This window comes from Cetorhinus maximus, chromosome 9 (assembly GCF_964194155.1).
Source record: "Cetorhinus maximus chromosome 9, sCetMax3.hap1.1, whole genome shotgun sequence".
NCBI classification, from domain to species: Eukaryota; Metazoa; Chordata; class Chondrichthyes; order Lamniformes; family Cetorhinidae; genus Cetorhinus; species Cetorhinus maximus.
The window spans coordinates 14,106,852-14,123,848 of NC_135887.1; the positions used below are offsets into that span (position 1 = coordinate 14,106,852).

Consider the following 16,997-nt stretch of genomic DNA (forward strand, 5'->3'; position numbering starts at 1 on the left):
GTTCTATGGGATTTGCTATTCTGCCAGTGGGAACGGTTGGTAACTTCAACATAACTTGAATTTTGTGTCGTCCAAGTTTGACTCATCACAATTTCACTGTGCAAGATTTTTTTGAAGAACAGCATGACAAATTTTCAAAAAGTTCTTTTTCATCAACATGAGAAGTTGTGTGTAACTAATTTGATCATTTCAATCCACTATCATAGGTTAATTAACCCAAGAAAGTATGTTAGAAAACACATTTTAAAATATTATTTCATTGATGGTTGCAGACAATGTAACATATAAATATAAGAATACAATAAGGCTATGCTAGCCAGTTCAGAGAAATTGCACTAAATATGAATCAGAATTTTACTTTGGTTGCAAATTATGCATTTGAGCATCTGTGAATTATGATAATATAACCTGTATTTAAATTTTGAATTTAAGTACTGGTGATTCATTGAGTTTCAATTTATTAGTTGTGGATTTAAACTTTTTATGTAAATTTGTAATCTGGCCAAAATGTATAGAAGGGACAATGCGGTCACTGTTAACATTTCCTTAATCTTAGCTGGTGAGTTAGTAGGCAAAGCAAATAGTATGTTTTTGTTCATGACAACTGTAATCTTGTTTTGTGAGCTGTGGTTTTATAATGGCACAACATATTGTTCAATGTCTCTGCTGTTAACTCATTCCCCATGGTAATTTCTCTTGTTTCTTCCTCTAAGGGACCAACATTTACTTTAGCTACTCTCCTCCCTTTTATACACTTGTGAAAGCTCTTATAATCTGTTTTTATATTCCAGGTAGTTTACACTTGTTTTCAGATTTTTCTCCCTTTTTATCAACTTTTTGATGGCCTTTTGCTGGTTTCTAAAACACTCCCATTCCTCAGGCTTACTACTGTTCTTTGCAATATTATTAGCCTCTTATTTTAATCTAATACTGCCCTTAACTTCCCTAGTAACTAGGGATGGATCTTTCTTGAGATTTTGCTTTTTAATTAAATGCATTTTTGTTGAACATTTTGAATTATTTCTTTAAATGTTTCCTACTGTTTATTTATTGCCATACCTTTTAATCTATTTACCCAATCAACCTTAATCAGCCCTCTTCTCACATCCACGTAATTGTTTTGTTTTAAGATTCTTGTTTGGCTCTGGAGCATGTCAGGTTTCAAACTTAATACGGAATTCAACTGTATTCTGAACATTTTTTCCCAGTGGATTTTTTTTTACTGTGAAATTACTAATTAACCCTGCCTCATTGAACAAAACTAGATCTTAAATAGGTTTATCCCTAGTTGGTTCCACAACATAGTGGATAGTAACTTGCTTGGAGTGGCAACCAGCATCGGATTGCCACTGTGCCCACTCACCTACACTAAATATCTTCCGTGCCTGTCTCACCTGACCTTCCAACTCAGGCCGGGCGAGATCCAAGCAGTGCAGCTGTCTCTGAAGTCGAGTGTCGAAGTCCAGCAGAGTTGAATTGAAGGAGGGTACAACCTCTTTTTTATGGCACTAGCTGCCATAAAGCAGGTAAGCGTAAAGGTCCCATTGAAATTGACAGGCCAGGGAGAAGGTAACTGCCTAAGGTAAGTGAAAAGGATTTGGAGGGTGGAGGTGTTCAGTGGTCAGGTGGGGATGGGGCCGGACATAGGGGGTGGTGTGGAGGTAGTCGGACATCGGGAGGGGGTGCAGCAGGCCGAATGTTCGTCAGGGGGTGTGCAGCGGGTCAGACATTTGTCGGGGTGGAGGGCTGGCAGGGATCGGACATCAGGAGGGGGTGGAGTGGGCCGGACATTCGGTGGGGGTGAGGGCTGGGGAGGGTTGGACATTCGGTGGGGGTTGGAATTTCAGGGAGTATGGGTCAGACATGGGGGCATGTGGGTGTCGGTTGAGTAGTCCCGTGCGGGTGGGAGGAATCCCATGGAGGGTTGGTGGGTGGGGAATACTGTAGGCGGGGTTGGTTAGTCAAGGGTGTGGGAGTCCCCTGGGGGCTTGGGGCTGTGGGGGGAGGGGTCCTGTGGGGGGATCAGTCTGGGTCTTTATAATAGTTATCCAGAAGTTAGAAGAGATTTTAATTCCTCCAACTTTCTCTGGGTGACTGTTGGTATAACACTGGCGGAACCATCGGAAGTTTGCAATTTAAATCGCATTTCGGATGGTTCCTAGCATAGTGCAATTGTCCAGAGGAAGTGTGCACTTCTAGGCACTTGCTGTGCAAACCCTTACCTGGAACTTCCCAGAGGGATACCCCAGCGTATCTTTGGACACTGGGGAGCTCGGAGGTTATGGCCCAGTGTTGGAAACTATCACAAAATCATTCTACAAACACTTCCAGACCACCTTTACCAATTTGATTGGTCCAGTTTATATGAAGATTAAAATCCCCCACAATTATTATATTGCCTTTGTTACAAGCTTCAATTATTTCTTTCTTAATGCTCTATCCAAATATATAACTACTGTTGAGAGGCCTATAAATTGTTTTCTGAACCTTGTTACTCCTCATCTCCACCGTACTGCTTCTGCTTCCTGATCTTCAGAGAATATTTTTGATTAATTGTAAGGGATAGCTTGTACTTCCCTATTATTTTGGCAGCTTGGACTAGCCGATTTATAATTTTGAGAAGTTTAAAACAATATAAAAGGTCCCATGCTACATTTTTACAGAAACATTGTAAGTTGGGGCGGAATCACATACACATGAGGATCCACGCTTTTAAATCTTAAAATTAAATACCTCATTTTGCACTTGTGAGAAATTAATTATCAGCGCAGCCTTGTTTAAATGCCCTCCCTGTCCAGATTCAATTGGTGAAAGATAGAACAGTGACCCGTCTTGGAACAAACCATCATCTTGAAAAGAGGGGAAGAGAGTCCTATATCTTCATAGAGAGCTTAAAATCAGAAAAAGACAGCGGGGTTTTGTGTATGTAGCAAATATGTAAATGTTACTCGGCGTTTCCCTAATGTTGCGTGTTGTGCATTGGTCCAACATAGATCAATTTGATGTAGTTTGCACTGTAAAACCGCCAAGTAACTGACGCATGTGCAGCACTTACCTCTAACTGCCAGAGAGGGAGGTCCTTCCGGGTCGCGGTGAAGGGGGTTTTTGTGCGCAGTTGCCGAGGCCTATAGTTGTTTTTAAGGTCCTAAAACACTAGAGGTTTGTAATTGTTTAGTGCGAGGGTAAAGCTTTGAGGAGCGGGTAAGAAGTAGCATCGTGGTCTAGTACTTGAATTATTGCGTTTACAAGGTGCCAATGTTTTAATCATAAAAATCTGGGAAAGTAGCAAGTTTGATCCCAGAAAGTATGGGCCTTGTTAAATGTATATTTAAAGGAATTGAATTGTTCGTTATATTATAATCTTGTTATCTTTTTTAAATTAAAATTCTTGATCTTAAAAATAAATAAATTCACAGTGTTTAGTTTTCCCGCCTGACTGGTACACCACCTGACCATCTGAGACAGTTCGTTCCCTTTCCCGTTAATTTAATCTTATTTATTTTGTGTATCGTATCATCTTTGATATAGCAAATGGGCTTATTGTGAGTTCCTGTTAGATTCTGAAATAGGGGTGATTACTCCTGACATCTATATTACTGGTATAGAAGAGTTTTATGCATAACGTGCACTGTTGTGTCCTAACTCTCACCAAGTCCAGTTCACCCATCAAGCGTGTGCTTGCTGACTTACATTGTCTCCTGGTTAAACAATGCCTTGATTTTAAAACACTCATCCTTGTTCTCAATTCCCGCCATACCCTTACACCTCCCTATCTCTGTAATCTCCAGACCCACAGAGATATCTGCGCTCCTTGAATTCTGGTTTTTTGAGCATCCCAGATTTTGGTCGCTCCATCATTGTCTGCTGTGTCTTCAGCTGCATATGCCTTAAGCTTTGGAATTCCCTCCCTAAACCTCTCCACTTCTCTACCTTGCTCTCCTCCTTTAAGACTCCCCTTTAAAACCTTCCTCTTTATCCAAACTTTTAATCAACTGCCCCAATATCTTCTTACGTGGCTTGATCATATACTGTTTTTTAATACTCCCATGAAGCACCGAGGGACATTCCGTTAGGTTAAAAGTTCTGTTGTTGTATGATCACAGAAACTTTGCAATGGGAAGAGTAACATTTGGAGTAACGAATCGTAAGGCAAAACTTCGACCCACTGACCTTGCTTCTGTTTAGTCTGTGATCTCAGTTAAGCTACCTGGGGGAAACGAGATGGATTACAATAATCTTTTCTGAGACTCTAAATTCCTGTGTTCCCCCTTCCAGCAGCAGGTTTCAGAGCAACCTTAGGGAGGCCTAAAGGGATATTGTTTGATTGCAAATTGGCTTTGGAAAATCAAGGATAGAAATCATCAGTTAAGTAGGTTTGCTAAAACATTGGTGATGCAGCATAGAGTACTGTATTAAGTTTTTTTTAAATGTTTCTCTCCCCTTCTGAATTGGTTTCTTGATGGGGTAAGGTTCTATAGTTACTGTACAACTTATCTGTCAAGGCTCACCAGTGAATATCAGTCAGCTAACTAACTGACCCATCCCAGTCAGCCGCCCACCCACTTTTTGTGGGGACCTACACAATGTTAGCAAATGGGAACTGGGCAATGCTTTACTCCAGCTCCCAACTTGATCATTGTGGAGTGACTTTGAGGAAACGGTGAGTGAGCCACTCATCACAGAATACAGAGCTCTTGCAGCGACATTGATATGGTTGTTCCAGTTCAGCATCTAGTTAATGGTGATATCCAAGATGTTGATGGTGAGCGATTCAGAGTTAGTGGAACCATTGAAGGTAATGTGAGGTGGCTGTCCCGTTTTGGTTGAATTGGCCATTGATGCGGCACATATGTTACCTAACCTCTTCTATTCTTCCTCTAATTAGCACCATCAAAGACGAAAGTTCGTCATTTTATTCATTATTTTTCTAGGATTTGTGGTGCAATAAATATTGCCATATTTTCCGACTCGTTAAATTAGTTTGTGAGGTGCTTTGAGTGGGAGGGCATATGAATGCAAGTTTTCTTTACTTGGCATCATTAATTGGCCTTTTTTTCCCCTTATCTTTCCTTCTATTCTTTTCAACAATAAAAGAGATGGAAAATTTTACAAGGAAAAATAAAGCATGAACCATGTTGTTTAATAGCGCCAAATTTTCTGTGACTTTGTGTGTTCAGATTAAACAAATTTTTGTATGAAACTCTGGAAAAAGGGCAGGGAAGAACTGTTCATAATTTAAAATGAAAAACGTGAGTTTGAAAGAGATAATGCATTGGCGTGTGTGAATGACCAGTAGTTGTATCTTGGAGTTGTGCATTTATCTTAAATAGATAGTTCAAAATTGAAGGCTGTCAGAAAATGAAGGCATTTCATATTTCCTATATTTTTCCTCTTGGCTCTTTTCCAAAGCTGGCTGCATTTACAAGAAAATTAAGAGAATTCAGTTGCATTTTGCATCATTTTAATTTTGGTTACTGTGCTTTTTCATTTATTTTAACACAATTGTCCTGATTATCCCAAAGGCTGCCAGAAACTTATCATTTATCTCAGCCCCATCTTCTGTTTTTGATGGACCAGCGATTCTTAGCCAGGCTCCCCCATATATTGGTTTCATTTATGGAGGTATCACGATAGACTTAGGAAGTGAGGGAAATACAAGGAACTGCGAGAAGTAATATGAATAATTGGTTGGAGGAAAAATATCTGAATTTCTCCCTAATGATTAGTTTTACGAGATGAATGTTACTTTAGATGATTTGTTTTCATTATTTACTTGACAACTGATAACATTGACATTATTGCTTAGCTGTTGTAATTTAAAGACCATTAGGCAGAAATAGAGATAAGAGAGAAATTGTTATTTTTCATGGCCCCAACAAATGGTTGCAAGTAATTGATTAGTTTTGTTTAAATAGCAGCAGCTATTTTCATGCCGGTAAATTAACTCGGCATCCATGCATCCTGTTGGCAATTTAAAATTGTTCCACCTTTCTTCCTTTGTTTTAGGATGGCCCTTAACAAATCTATGCATCCAAGGAACCGATATAAAGACAAGCCACCAGATTTTACATATTTAGCATCAAGATACACAGAATTCCAGCAACACGTACATACAAGCTTGACTGGGAAAGTGAGGTATGCTAATGAAGAAGTGAAATTGCCCCATTCGTACCAACTAACACTTGTTTCACTGTGTGACAAAATCTGTTTGGTCCATGCTGTAAAAGATTTGCTGTTGTCCTGAGGGGTGTATTATCGAATTGTTTTCCTCCTTGGAGAGCTGATTTTCTTCTACGTCGCTCTTCATTTCTTTAGTAACAATATGATTTTGTAAGAAGTGCTCTGGAAATTGTCTACAATTTAGAGATGAGTATTATACGGAGGCATTGTGGTGATGGTGGCACCTGCTTTTTTGCTTAGATCATTTTACTGACTCCTGAAGACATCATATATTTTTGTCCAGTAGTTTCACGTGCACTGGTGTCTGTTCAAAAGCCATTCTTCATACCTGTACCACAACAGTGAGCACTTAGCATACTATTTGATCATGGTGTCAGGGGTGTGAGTATATTGAGTTGCTATATACTCCGGTTTTTATAAAATCTGAGATTTCCCCAGTGGCCAAGTGGAAGAAAGCACCCTGTGGAAGGTCCTAAGTTTAGTTCCCAATTATGTTTAACTTTTTAACAAGATTTGCAAGATTTACAATTTGCCTTGTCTTATATGGGGTGGGGGTGGGGGGTTGAGGGGTGGGGGTGGGTGGGGGGCGGGGTTGAGGGGTGGGGGTGGGTGGGGGGGGGGGGTTGAGGGGTGGGGGGGTTTGGGGGGGTGGTTTGGGTGGGGGGGTGGTTTGGGGGGGGGGTTGGGGGGTGGGGGGGGGTGTTGGGGGGTGGGGGGGGGTGTTGGGGGGTGGGGGGGGGGTGTTGGGGGGTGGGGGGTGGGGTGGGGTGGGGGGGGCGGGGTGGAAAGCGTTCAGTATTGTCACTTCCTGTCACCATGAAGTGATCCCTGCTGAAAGTACATGTGTCAATGTCTGTTGATGTAAGATTGAGCTTTACTGTAATGACACCCATGATGGAATAGCCCAGTAACACACAATGGCTGAAGTTATGTGTAGAAAATGGCCAGTGACTAGAGGTATTGGCCATTAAATTTTATCCCAGTATGTCAAAATTCTAGCCTACTCTTAGTTTTTAGCAACTGGTTAAATCTACTGATCACTAAATTAACATATTTACTGACATTTATAGAAAAAATAACTATTAATCCCTCTGAAGTGATCTAGGTAGCCATTCAGTTTAAAATAATTGCTTCAAAACACAATAATGAGAAATATCAAACAGAGCTATTGGCAACAATCTATATATGGACAGAGTCACCTCAGTTGATCTTGTAAAGGTCTCCTCGTTAACATTGTGTTGGTGCGCAAGTTGGGAGACTTGTCAAGAGCAGCCTGATGTAGTCCATTTATAATCATGTCTATTGGCCCATGTCCTGGACACTTCAATCACCATTTTGGGTTCAACACGTTTTCCTTTCTTTTAACTTCTAAGCCCCAAATATGCCATCTTAACTGGCTGTCTATATCTTTAGCACATTGAATTAGGCACTCACTGCAGTATTCTGCTCCAAGTCATTCCTTTTCAGGGCTAGAAAATCTTCATTGCCTTTAATACTTCCTTTCTTTTCAAATCTTCAAGCTTTTAAAACCCAAATGTGATATCTCTGTTATCACTGCTTCATCATTTACCTCATTTCTTTTCAGTCGAGGGTGGTGTCTTACACTGTGAGCCTTGGCTCTTTACCAAGGTCTCCTAGTAATTTTTAAAAAAAATAGACAGTCATGAAGTAGTTGATTATAAACCTTTGCCAAACATTGAGTTTAACCCTATCTCTCAGCAAAACAAAATATCTTTGTGAATTTACTATTTTTTAATTACACAATATTTCCAAGAGCAAAAAGTAATGAACTGATACTAGTGATAGATTTAACATTAGTCAGTCTTTATCATAAATATTCGTCTGATTTAGGAATGGCATATGCTGTCTGTATGGGCACCAAATAATTTCCATTTGGGACATTTTTTAAAAGGAATGAAGAGGGACCTATTTGTACAATTCTGGGATATTGTAAAATAAGGCCTATCAGTACTTCTGGCTTAGCGAACCGGCAAGATGCCAGTGTCTGATTCTACAAACTAGTATTTGTCTCATTTGTTTCCGCACAAAGTTGTCAGAATGCCACAATTTTTTGACACCTTGTGAAATTAAGTGAGATTGGATTTTCTTCTGTTTAAAATGCTTTTCATAGTTCTGATAATGTAATGCCTTCCTTACTCATCCAGATTTGTGTTTTCTGATTTGTGGGAACTAATCATTGGACATTGCAGTAGCATTTCTCTCCCAAAATCAAAATTGCATTAGATTACAACCTGCAAATGTGTTCCAACAATTCTGTGAATTAATGGATATTGCATGGTTCAAAGACTCTTCCCTATTGAAGCAAATTGACAGAAAATCAATCCTAATATGTCTGCCTGTGCCATTTTCTAGCTGGTTGAAAAAGCTGCACCATATCAGACAAGTGATTTAACTGTTTTTTTCCCTCTGTTGCTGTGGGCAGTTTCCTTGGGAAAACCTAACTGGATAACCTCTGATCAATCTGTGGCTGAACATTTTGTTTTCAGTTTTGGAGTCTCTAAAGTTCCACCATACGTAAACATGAAATCATTAAGCATTCTTGCCAACATCCACTGGACCTGGGCTTTATGGCAGCAACTTCTAAATTTTCATCCAGTGTTGCAATAATTTTCAAAATCCGTTCAGTCCTTCTTCCCTGCACATACTGTCTATTCATTTACCTCTAATTTGTTAAACAGCTTCTCTATCCCTAGTCTCCATTTTGCAATCTAGCCCCCACACTCAATAATTTACTTTCCAAAGCCTACTGTTTTCTTTCATGCTCCCCAGTGTCAGAAGCCTCCTTAAAACATATCCTCTGCCTTTGGCTAAGTTCCCAAATTTCCCTCCTACTCTTGCTTGGATCGATATCTAAGCTGTTAAGCACATTACAATTTTTGCTCAGTTGAAGAGGCTTTTTAAATCTACTATCTCTTCTGACCTCCTCCACCACCTCTCCTGAGGTAAGGGCAAAAATGATCAATGTTGCAGAGGTAGAAGCAAACAGTCTTTGTAATGGAGAACTTATGGGTTGGAAACTCAATTTGGCATCAGATAGTCCTCTGATGTCTAGGTATCTTACAAGTCAGAGGAGGGGTTGAAAGAAGAGGTGGTGGTAGATGGAGCTTTGTGTCGTCAACGTACATGTGGATTCTGACCCTGTCTTTAGATGATGTCACCAAGGGTAGACCTGTAGATGAAGAAGAGGAGGGAGGGCCAAGGATAGATTCATGCAGTCTCCAAAGGTAATAATATGGGCAGAATAAGAAATGTCTGGAGATTCCTCAACTCAGGTTGAACAGATGAACCAAGTGAGGGCAATCCTATTGAACAGCCAATGGAGGAGAGCTGTTGGAGAAAGGAGTTGACTGCATCAAAGTCAAAGTCATTGAGAAGAGTGAGGAACAGCACACCACAGAAACTGTCACATAAGGTGTAATTTGTGACTTTGATTTGTGGTATTTCAGTGCCTTGACAGGGAAACTTCTTTGCTTGCCTGTTTGATGGCTTAGGTCAATGTTAAAGATAGCGTGATATGGCCAACCCTTCATCCAGCATCAACAAAAATCGGGCATCCATCTCATTACTGTTTGTGGGACCATGCTGCATGAAAAAAATTACTGGTTTGTCTACATAATAAAAATTGACTGCACTTCAAAGTAATTCATAGTACGTGGAGTGCTTTGTGACATCCTCAGATATGATCAGATGCTCTACATATAAAGATTCAAACAAAGTCCATGTGATCGCCTGTGGGCCTCCATTCAATGTTTTTTTTTCTGTCACCCAAATCCAGCCCAAATTACTCTCTACAGTTTCACTGTCACTCATATTTATTTTTCTGGTCATAGAATCATAAAACAATACAGCACACGAAGAGGCTGTTCAGCCTGTTACGCCTTTGCCAGCTCTTTGAAAGAGCTATTCAATTAGCCCCACTTCTCTGCTCTTTATTCCTCATAGCCCTGCTAATTTTTCCACTTCAAGTATTTTATGGTCTACTATGGAATTTCTGTGGAATTTTAGTTTAGGAGCATTTTAAGTGAAACTTGCCAGAAGTGAATGAAAATCCAAATAAACTATAATATAAGAGTTCAGCTTTATCTGTCATGTTCTCAAAGAACAGTGTGTGGGGTTGAGATGCTAGAGACTTGGTTGCCCATGGGTACCTTACCCAAATAGCCATTCTTTCTTTGTAAGTTTGGATAATGATAGCTGGGGAATGAGTGGGGAAACATCAAAGCAAAGATCAATTCTGTCTGCATCCCTAGCCAAGAGGCACTGATGTTGTCAAAAATCACTACGTGGTATTGAATTGTGATGGCTTCTCAACCTATTAGTTTTAAACATCTTAGTAAACACTTCATTTACTGTGACTGGTATCTGTGACAAATGCTTTAGATCTTTTTTGTCAGACAGTAATTTTAAACTAATTAGATTTATGTAGAGTTCATACCCAGAACCAGAGGGACTCAGAAAACGGAGGCTATCTTTCTTAAAAAGTTAAGAAAGGAATTGCCCTAAGGATGCATTATCTGCCATTACCATCAATTAGTGTCAATGTCAGCTCGTACACACCAGGTTACTTCATCTCATACCAGTATTCTACACTGTATAGGTTGGTGCCCTCAGTTCTACCTGGTATTGATTATTGTTTGCTCTAATTCTAATTTGCGCTAATTCTAACCCACCACCATGGGCCAGTCCTATCACTTCACAGGGCATGGTCCTGTTAGATCACTGAAAAACCTCATCATTCATCATATAGATGCCTGTATTAATATTGATGGACAAGATGAAACAAACACATGGAAAAATGATCATTATTGAAATTATTTTGAGGCATTCGCACCCCCCATCACCTTGGGACACAGGCGCGCTGAAAGTAATCTGGGCGTCATATCAAAGGGAAAGATATGTTCATATTTTGGGAGAGATCCTCTTTCAGACACTGACTGATCAGGGTATTTCCTTATTTTTAGTTCAGATCGCAACCTTTCTTACTGATAGTGGCTCACAATTTAATCCATGAAGCCGTAGCATTTGTTTCAGTAACTGCCTGTGCTTACTGAAGTTAAACAACAAGGTGTTCATTGTATAAATACTTAAACTATTTCCTGTAAAATTTGGAAATTTGTTTCCATTATTGCTCTGTCCACAAATGTTAAATTTAGAAATATACAGATCAAATACTGAAAGATGGTGCTGTCCTTTATAGCTATAAAAAATAAGAATTTGAACATCATACTTTAAATCCATAAAAAATGTAGCCAACTCTTATTGAACCAAATAGTTGAAGAATCAAACCGTTGTTTATCTTGCCTGAAAAAATTAGGCCTCGTAAACAACAGCCTTTCCCCTCATGATATGGAGAACAGCCTAGAGCTGCTGAAGGAAACGCAAGTGTCTCAAAATAAGATGTAAACATGCAAACAAAAGGACCATAGTTCAGAAAGTAGAATGATCTGCCTGATCTCACCCAAGTGCCTGTTCCTCATGAGTGAGCCCAGATAATAAATGCTTGATTTAGGGGGATGGGAGATGGGATAGAAGAACTTCATCTTAATCTTGTCCTCACTAAAATCCCCACACAATTTGTAGTGTGGGTCATTGGATAGGCAAAGTTGCTCTGACTAACTAGCCAAGCAACCTCCAGTGTCCGCGCACACAATTTGTAGTGTGGCTCATTGGATAGGCAAAGGAGCTCTGCCTAACTAGCCAAGCAGCCTCCAGTCCCTGATATTTGGTAAAACAATGTGCCTATCCTTGCAATAAAGAAAATTACTTGCACTTACAATCTAGCGTGCTTAAGGTACAAAGCATTCTGTATTGTAAACTGCTCTGGGAGCTGTTTATAGTGAGGGTATCATTTAAATGCAGCAGAAAGTGAGGCTGCAGAAACCTAGCCTTCAAAACAAAGTCATTGATAAAGTGCACTTTTTTTAAAAAGCTACTGAAACCTTAGATTTTTAATTATAATGGAAATTTTAATGCCAGGAGTTCCTGATATTTACAGATAATATTGTTAGCTGATAATCAAGACGTTGCTGTGATGGACAGTGCTATAGGTGTAGCTCATGACAGAAATGAAATATTCACAGAAATGTCATGTTTGAATACAAGCAGCCAAACATGAAAATGATGAGCTGCTCCATCAAGCCTGCCCTACTCACATTCATGATGACTGGAGTATCATGACCAAATGCTTCCTACTTCCAACCATAGTTGCTGGAATAGAGTTGCACAAGCACTGTTTAACTTCAGTACATCACTTGCCTGAGAATGGGCCAATGATTTTACCAGGTTTGGGATGGTTGAGGACATGGTAACAGGAGTAGGTCATTTAGCCTCTCCATCTGTTCTGCCATTCAATAATACTGATATATCTGTATCTCAACTCTATTTACATGCCTTCACTTCATATCCATTGATACCCTAACAAAGATCTGTTGCCTTTCTTGAAAATTTCAATTGACCCAACCCCCATCCCTTTTCAGCATATAAAGTATTTTGGGAGTGAGAACTGCACATATGTGGTACCCTTTGAAAAAAATGCTTCCCAAGTTAACTCCAAAATGGCCAAGCACAGATCTAAGATAGCCCCTTGGTCTGGATCCCCTGCTACCAGGTAAATTGGCAGATTAGGATCATTACCAACAAGAGAGCATCTAACTACCTCCTCTTGACATTCAATAGGATTACCATAGCTGCATCCTGCACCATTTTGGGGGTCATCATTAACCAGAATCCTAACTGGACAAGCGACACAAATAATGGCCATAAAAGAAGGCCAGAGGCTGGCTATTCTGAGATGAGTAACTCATCTCCCAATTGCCCAAAGCCTTTCCACTATCTGCAATGCACAAGTCAGGATTGTGATGGAATATTCTATTTGCCTCTGAGTGCAGCTCCAACAACACTCAAGCTCAACACCATGCAGGACAAAGTAACCTACTTCATTAACATGCCACTCATCACCTAAAACATTTACTCCCTCCACTACCAATGCACAGTGCAGTAGTATGTCCCATTTACAAGATGCAGTGCAACATCTCTCGAGTCTTCTTTGACAGCACCTTCCAAACCCCTGACTTCTATTGCCTAGAAGAACAAGGGCAGCAGGCGCATGTGAACACCACCATCTGGAACTCTCTCCCCCCCGTACCCCCCTCAAGTCACACACTACCCTGACTTGGAAATTTATTCCCGTTCCTTCATTGTGGCTGGGTCAAACTCCATGAACTCCCTATCTAACAGCACTGTGGGTGTGTCTACCCCACATGACTTCAGTGGTTTAAGAAGGTGGCTGACCACTGCCTTCTCATGGAAATTAGGATCAACAATAAACTTTGACCTTGCCCATGAATGAATATTAAAAAAAAACCTATTCATGTCACATGTCAATTGTACCCCCAATTCCACGTCCATTATTTTTTGTCAACTCATGCAGAACCTTTTAGAAGTTCATATGAACAGTTGCTGCAACCAAACCATATCCCTATATGATGTCCAAACACAAACTTCCACTGGCAGTTGGTAGACAGTTGTTGGGAGCAAAAAACTGTCCAATTTTCCATTCCCTAATTGATGAATGCTGAGGTCAGCTGTAGCCCTCTTATTGCTGCCCAGGTCATGATTAGTTAACTCAGAACTGTCCCTGTCTGGAAGGCTAAGTTGCCTTAAGTAACAGTTCTAAAGTGGGGTAATGAAGACTAAGTTGCTGATAAATATTTGGGCTGAGCTGAAATGTTTGCTCCCAAATTGCGCAACCTTCTGACACTTTGGGCCAGATTTTCACGTCAGAGATGGGACTAATCCCACTGTCCTGATTCCGCCTCCATCACCAGACTGCTGGGAAATGGGATTTTCCCACAGCCTTGGCTTAAAAAAGAAAAGGTTTGCACAGTTGTAATAATCACAGCTGTGCATTTTACACGGACTGCATGGGATCTATGAAACCCAAAAAAACCCATCAAGTGCATTGGCATCAAAGTGGAATAGGATCAGGTTTGTCCAGGTCAGAGCAGACAGCCTGCTTTGATGTGTTGGTGAAATCAAGTCCTGATCCTGTTGTTATAGCCTCTTCAGTTTTCATATTCATCTTCCTCTTAACCTGTGATTTACTGACACAAGTTATGTTGCTTTGACTCTTTTAAAACCTTGGAATTTATTTATTTATTTTTTCATGGGCTGTGGGTTTCACTGGCATTGCCAGCATTTGTTGCCCATCCCTAATTGCCTTTGAACTGAGTGGCTTGCTAGGGCCATTTAAGAGGGCAGTTAAGAGTCAACCCACATTGCTGTGAATCTGGAGACACATATAGGCCAGACCAGGTAAGGTCGGCAGATTTCCCTCCCAAAGGTGGGATAGGGAAACCCAGTTGGGTATTTATGACAATCGATGATAGTTTCATGATCACGATCACCGAGACTAGCTTTATAATTCCAGATTTTAATTATTCAAATTTAAATTCGACCAGCTGCCATGGTGGGATTTGAACCCGTGCCCCCAGAGCACTAGCCTGGGCCTCTAGATTACTAGTTCAGTGACATTACCACCACACACCACCCTGTCCCCATCAATCAAACTGTTCAGAGCTTGCCCCGCTTTTAAGTGCAGAATTAATTTTGTTAATCTGGCTCACATAACACTCCCAAGAGAGAGAGAAGATGAAGGCTTGTACAATTGGAGTGCAAGTACCTTGCATCTTGATGGTCACTTTTTTTTAATGAGACCCCCTTTTCACTCTACAAGGCATTCTCTCCTCTTCATTAATTGTAGCTTTTGCTCTGTGAGGTACAATAACCTGGCTGAAGGAGCTGACAGTTTACCTCAGGAGGAATATGCATGCCTTGTGGGGGGTGGAAGGGTGGTGTTTGTTGGGGGGGGCGGGGGGTGAATGGAGGGAGTGCAACAGAGGTTCTCTAGGTTGATTCCTGGTTATCCCATGAGGAGAGATCAACTAGAATGGGCCAAATTCTCTGGAGTTTGGAATAAAAAGAGGCGATTTCATCGAAATGTATGAAATTCTAAAGAGGACATGGCTAGGTGGATGCTGAAAGGCTATTCCCCTGGCTGGAGAGTCTCGAACTAATGGTCATAGTCTCAGAATAAGGAGGTCAGCCATTTTGGGCTAAGATCAGGAGAATTTTTTTTCCCTTAACAGGTTCTGAATCTTTGAACTTCTCTACCCCAGAGAACTGTGAATGCTCAGTTGTTGAGTATATTCAATTGAGAGTGATTGATTTTTGGATTCAAAGGGAATCGAGGGATATGGAGATATGGTGGGGTAGTAGATCAGCCGTGAGCTACTATAGCAGAGCAGGCTTGAGTGGCCATATAGCCTTCTCCTGTTTGTATTTCTTATGTTCTAGATTCTTTAGTAGGCCTCTACCATGCTTAAACCAGCTACAAGGAGATATGAGAGGGGATAAGTGTGGCAATATTTTTTTGATTTTTATGGAGATCTCTGAATTATAAGTAACATAACCAAGAATAGGCATTCAGCCTGTGGATGATAAATTCGAAAGCTGCCATTCCATAATACAATGTGTTTGAGCTTCAACTCGTTGCCCTACCTTGAAGCGTTTTATTTTGTACATAGCTGATCAATCCAGCTCATTTCAACATTTTTCTTATTTGCATGCATATATTTTCCTACCTTGCTGCAGATCTGGTTTATGCATAATTAATAAGACACTTAAGATTTGAAGATTCTATTCCATACACATTTCTCAGTTGACTGAAAATATGAATTCATTACTCCAAATGAATATAAATATATGATAAACATACAAAAGAGCTGACAATAGTATGTAAATAGAAAGCAAGTTTGTCCTTTTTTGTACATAAGTTGGGAAGTGATTTGCATTTTCTGAACAGTGACCTTTTCTGTTGTAGCTTCAATATCTGCAAACAATAGGAATGTCTTTATTGCAGCTGGTGTTGCGCAAGTTTAACCTCCAAAACTTACGATTTGGATAAAAGCATCAGTTGGCTGGTTTTGGGGGTGGAGAAGTGGGCAAAATTGAATAACATTTGGGATATGTAGGTGAGGTTGATCATGAGATAAATGTTGCACATTGTTTTACTATTCGGTTCAAGCGATTAGTTTAGATGTAGGGCCTTTGGTCCATTTCACCTCATCCTTCTAAAATATCAACCCTACCGTGTTCCCTCGGAAGTAAGAACTAAGAAGATATCTTTTGACAGGACTGAATGATATCATTGCTTCATTTTGCTGCAGCATTGTCGTCTTCTTTCTTTGAGGGTTGATTAGATATCAACTAGAATCTTTTCAAATTGGAATTCAGGAAATGGTCTATTATTCCCTCTCATATCTCCTTGTAGCTGGTTTCAGCATGGTAGAGGCCTACTAAAGAATCTAGAACATAAGATACATCTCATAATGATGTATCTGAAATATGAAATGTGGTTCTCTCCATTAAAGTTACATACCAAACAAAGGTTAAAGAAACCTGCTATACACTTCCCACCTCCTTCATCTGAGCTCTTACTCTGACAACAATAGAACAATGAAAGGGTTTTGCATCAGCAGCCTTTTGTTACCATTGGCTCTTGCTGCCTCCAGGTTCCTGCCAGGTTCTCATCTTTAATTTGTTTCCCAGGTCTTGTGTGGAAATTCTGTAATAGTTGGGACTCTGAGAAAGCTATCAATGTACTAATAGCTTGCCTTTTAGTTTAGTTCTTAGGCAAAGCATTGACCACACCCCCTCCCTATATTTTTGTTTAATGATGACAATTATGGATGACCTTTTAGAACAACTCCAACATAAATGACTTCTATGTTTTCTTT

The 16,997-nt window shown here is 40.2% G+C and overlaps 1 protein-coding gene across 7 annotated transcripts in view; it reads left to right on the forward strand.

Annotated features, from left to right (window-relative positions):
• Positions 1-3,066: 3,066 nt before the first annotated feature.
• Positions 3,067-16,997, forward strand: part of mettl16 (methyltransferase 16, N6-methyladenosine) — a 107,579-nt gene continuing 93,648 nt past the window's right edge. The window contains exons 1-2 of one of the 7 annotated variants that reach the window (XM_078548096.1): positions 3,067-3,159; positions 6,007-6,135. In XM_078548096.1, coding sequence (XP_078404222.1) covers positions 6,008-6,135 — 128 coding nt within the window. In that variant the 5' untranslated portion in view covers positions 3,067-3,159; position 6,007. Of the gene's footprint in view, positions 3,305-3,444; positions 3,465-4,278; positions 4,370-4,479; positions 4,763-6,006; positions 6,136-16,997 lie in introns of those variants that run through there. The other 6 variants (XM_078548095.1, XM_078548098.1, XM_078548097.1 and 3 more) reach the window with 6 other exon arrangements.